The sequence below is a fragment of the Trypanosoma theileri genome (genome assembly GCF_002087225.1).
Source record: "Trypanosoma theileri isolate Edinburgh chromosome Unknown TM35_Tth_4_V1, whole genome shotgun sequence".
Taxonomy (NCBI): domain Eukaryota; phylum Euglenozoa; class Kinetoplastea; order Trypanosomatida; family Trypanosomatidae; genus Trypanosoma; species Trypanosoma theileri.
Window position 1 is genome coordinate 1 of NW_021639846.1, and position 4362 is coordinate 4362.

Sequence of the window (4362 nt, forward strand, 5' to 3'; positions counted from 1 at the left end):
GGACAAACGCGCGCCCGAGGAGAAGAAAAAGAAGAGGCCGCCGACACGCGCGCCCCCGTTCCTTTTCTTTACCATTGGGTCGAAGGGAAACCCGTGGGGGAAAAAAAACAATTTTTCTCTGGGCCGGCCGCCCCGCCGGTAGAAACTCTTTCGCCTTGCTGTTCGAACGGCGGGGGAGGGGAAGAATAGAAATGGCGATTCCGACGCCCGCGTCTTCTTCCCGTTTTTCCGTTTTTCGAAAATGGCGGAAAGACTCGTGGCCAGCAAGGGTCCGAAACACGACGGCGGAGTTTTTTTTTTCTTTTTTCCTTACTGATTTTTGGTTATGCGATTTCTCTGTGCTACGATTTTCCCCCCTGGAGACGATGCGCGTTGGGATTGCTGAATGGATTTCTCGTTTTCCCCACCACGTGACGTTTGTTTCCATCACCCATTTTTTTTTATTATTTGTATTCGTTTAATGTTTTCTGGGTTCTGAAATGCATGTTTGAAAAAATGGGGCATTGGGTATACCGAACGAAGTTTTATTATTATGTTGATTGTTCGTAAAGGTGTTGGTTCTTCGCTTTCCTCTTCATTTTTTTTTTTCTTCCCTATTTTTAGAAGGAAAAAAAAATGAAGATAGCAAGGCTTTCTCTTGTTTTTCCTGGGGAAATGCAATAATAATTGGAGGTTTGGAAAAAAATTGTTAACACTTTAGGATTTACAATACGTTCCATTTTGACGATTTAATTTACTAACTGGAAATAAAAATAAAATCACATATTCTTTTCCTATTGATATTCTCTTTCTGATTTCAAGATGCTACCAAGTATTAAAAAAGAGGAAAGATTTTTTCTTATTTGCAGAGACCCAGAAATAAATTATGCTTCTTCTAGAACGGAAAACACTGTGAAAACCATTACCTTACCAAGGAGAATAGTAAATGACCAAAATAAATATTGTTTGAGAATTATCGACTCATTTGGAGAAGATGAGTCTCCTAATGGCAATGGTTCGGTTCCAGAATCCTTTGGACATTTACCAACTTTACGATCATTGAATTTAAGTGCGACTGCAGTGAGTGATCGTAACTTGGCCGAATTTAGCGCTAGTCGTAGCTTGGTAAAAATAATCCTTGAAGATTGCAAATGCATTACAAGTGTGTCTCCGTTATCTTCTATAATTACACTGGAAGAAATTAAAATTTGTGGATGTTCACAAGTGTCTAATGTAGGTATTTTAGGTGTACTTCCTTCCCTTCGAATTCTTGATGCGAGCAAGACTGCAGTGACGAATGACGGATTAAAAGGACTTGAAGAAACCTCTACTCTAGTTAAAATTATTTTGGAAGAATGTGGAGGTCTTAAAGGTGTAAACACTTTGTCTTCTATTAAACCACTTGAAGAAATAAGTCTTCGGGGTTGTAATCAGTTAAAGAACATTGGTGGATTGGGTTTACTTACAAAGTTACAAATACTTGATGTAAGTAAAACACCTTTAAGAGATAGCGATTTGATGGGTCTTGGAGCAAGTCGTAGTCTTCAAAAAATACTTCTTTTAGATTGCAAAAGTTTGACAAGTGTAAATACGTTAACTTCTATTCGTACACTAAAAGAGATTTTTCTTGCCGGGTGTTTACGATTAAAGACAATTGGTGTGTTGGGAACTCTACCTGTACTACGATCAGTTGATGTAAGTAGATCTTCCATAACAGATGATGGTTTGGAAGGTCTTTCTGAAAGTCCCAGTTTGCTTAATATTATTCTTGAAGATTGTAATTCTTTAACAGATGTATCTATTCTCTCTTCTATTATAACGCTTGAGGAAATAAAACTTCGAGGATGTATTCGAGTTACTACTCTTGGTGCTCTTGGTTTACTTCCTATGTTGCGAATCCTCGATGGAAGTAAAACTTCTGTAACAGACGATGGTTTAGAAGGTCTTTCTAGAAGCCGAAGCTTGGTTAAGATTATTCTTGAAGAATGTGATTCTCTAACGAATGTATCTATTCTCTCTTCTATTGTAACACTTGAGGAAATAAAACTTAGAGGATGTATTCGAGTTACTACTCTTGGTAGTCTTGGTTTACTTCCTATGTTGGTAATCCTTGATGCAAGCAAAACTGCTGTAACAGATACTGGTATCAGAGGACTTGGTGCAAGTCATTCCTTAAGTAAAATTTTTCTTGAAGATTGTGGAAATCTCACAAGTGTGCTAACACTTTCTTCTATATATTCATTGGAAGAAATGTATATTCAAGGATGCTTACGAATGACAAGTATTGGAATTTTGGGTACCTTACCCACCCTACGCTTACTTGATGCAAGCAATACTCCTGTAACAGATGATGGTTTAAAGGGTTTAGGTGATAGTTGCAGCCTGTCAAAGATATCTCTTGAAGATTGCAAGAACCTTACTAATGTAGCTTCTCTTGCTTCCATACATACACTTACAGAGATAAATCTTCGTGGTTGTACAGGTCTGATGAACCTTGGTACACTTCCTCTTCACCGAGAAGTGATGAGTCCGTTGCATTTAAGAGAAATCAGAATGACAAGAGAAATGTGAAAGATGTATGTATTATATTGCTTTTTGTAATAATTTTTTCCCCCATTCTCTACCTCCAAAAAAAAGAAATCCATCAAAGTATATTTGAATGACAAATCTCTCTCTCTCTCTCTCTCTCTTTCTCTCTCTCTTTTATATACTTTGACACTTTGGTTTATTTGTTTCGCTTCCTGCTGTGTGTTGCTCCATGTTGCGCTGTATGTAACTGTATGTACTCAATTTTTTTTTTCTTTGAACAATATGAGGCAATTAAGAGGTATATGACATTTGAAATGCCGAACTAGTACGTTTTTTTTTTTCGTTTTTTTTTTTTTAGGAACTTGTGGAATGAATATGTATCTGGGTTTGGTCTATAACAATCTAGTCCTTGCGGGGGTTGTGTAATCTTCTTCTTTCATTGGGTTTTGTAGTAGTCAAAAAGAACCTCTGGCTAAAGGATTGGAAAAGATTTAAGTTTGGTTTTTCTTTTTCTTTCCGTCCCACACACACCTCCTAGCCCCTCCAAGCGAAGAGGTCTGGAGAGGAAAGGATCCTTGGAATCCGCCACTTTGTAAATCCTCTCGGGTGTTTCTTTTTGCAAAATAAAGAATTTGATATTTAACACATTGCCTTTACGTTTCTTGTCATGAAACGCTCATGTTGGAATTAATTGGAACTTTATAGCATATATTTGTTTGTTTCTGTTTATTTGTTTCTCGCAGGGTGTGACCAAAGTAGGAAGCATATTCTGTATTTTTTTTTTCTATGCCTCTGTGTCGCTGTGTTCGTAGGTGCACTTTTTCCTTTTTTTTTTTCTTTTTTTTTCTCTTTTTCATGTAGGCTTAACGTAGGAACCAGTGCACCCTTGTTATACACAAACTTAACACATTAGGGTCTTCCACAGAATATTGTAACGTGGATGGTGAGGATTGGATGACTTTTCTTTTGTTCTCTGGTGACATGAATTTCCCTATTTTCACCTTGTGATTTGATTAAAAATGAGTTACTACTATGCATATGTGAGTGCGTCCTACCTTTCTTTACTTAAATAATGTGGGGGTTTACTGAGTCCACATAAAGAGTTCTTGTTACTTTTTTCTTTTTTTTTGTTCTTTTTATGGTGTCACTTGTTCTTGATTGTTGTTTTTTTATCTTTTTGCATACAGAAAAAAAAAAAAGAGGTTGTAAAGTTCTTTAATGGTGAACGTTGTGATAGATTTACGGCCAAAGGAATGTTATACAGAGGGACACCTGGAAGGATCTTATAGCTTTCCATGGGAAAACATAAAGGAGGAATCCTGTGGATTACCTCCAAGGGATGTGGATCTCACTGCACTTATTGAAAAAGAGATGGATTTGCATGCCGTTGAGACCTATTTAAATCGTTTTTGTTTTGCATCACTTAAAGTCAAAGTGTTTGAACCAAATGGAAATCTTGTACGTGAAGTCCCTAAAACAACTTGTTGGTCACCAAACCTTTTTCTTTCCGATTCGATTCCTTTAGTAGAGTCAGCTATTGGTGGTTATTCTCTTGCTCTTGATGTTGGTTCTGGAACTGGAAGGGATATGGTATTTTTAGCATCTCGAGGTTGGAACGTCATTGGAATTGAAAATCGACGTCGTTTGATTGACCAAGGAGTTGCTCTTAGTCGAAAACATGGTGTTTCAGAACGTGTTCATTACCTTCATTGCGATTTAAAGGATCTCTATCCTGTTAAGAATGAAAGCGTTGATCTCCTGCACGTTTGTCGTTTTTTACATCGACCATCGTTGCAAAACCTCTTGAAGCTACCCCGTAAAGAAGGGAAGGGTTATCTTATTTACTCCCATTTT

At 37.3% G+C, this 4362-nt stretch overlaps 2 protein-coding genes across 2 annotated transcripts; both read left to right on the forward strand.

The window, feature by feature from the left end:
* Positions 1-801: 801 nt before the first annotated feature.
* On the forward strand, positions 802-2550 carry TM35_000041000 (leucine-rich repeat protein 1 (LRRP1); the record flags this gene model as incomplete). The annotated part of the gene is made up of 1 exon (XM_029022294.1): positions 802-2550. One exon carries the CDS (start codon positions 802-804, stop codon positions 2548-2550), a length of 1749 nt encoding a protein of 582 aa, XP_028885952.1.
* Positions 2551-3726: 1176 nt separating this feature from the next.
* On the forward strand, positions 3727-4362 carry TM35_000041010 (uncharacterized protein; the record flags this gene model as incomplete). The annotated part of the gene is made up of 1 exon (XM_029022295.1): positions 3727-4362. A coding segment is annotated over one exon (636 nt), but the record flags the coding sequence as incomplete, so codon positions are not given.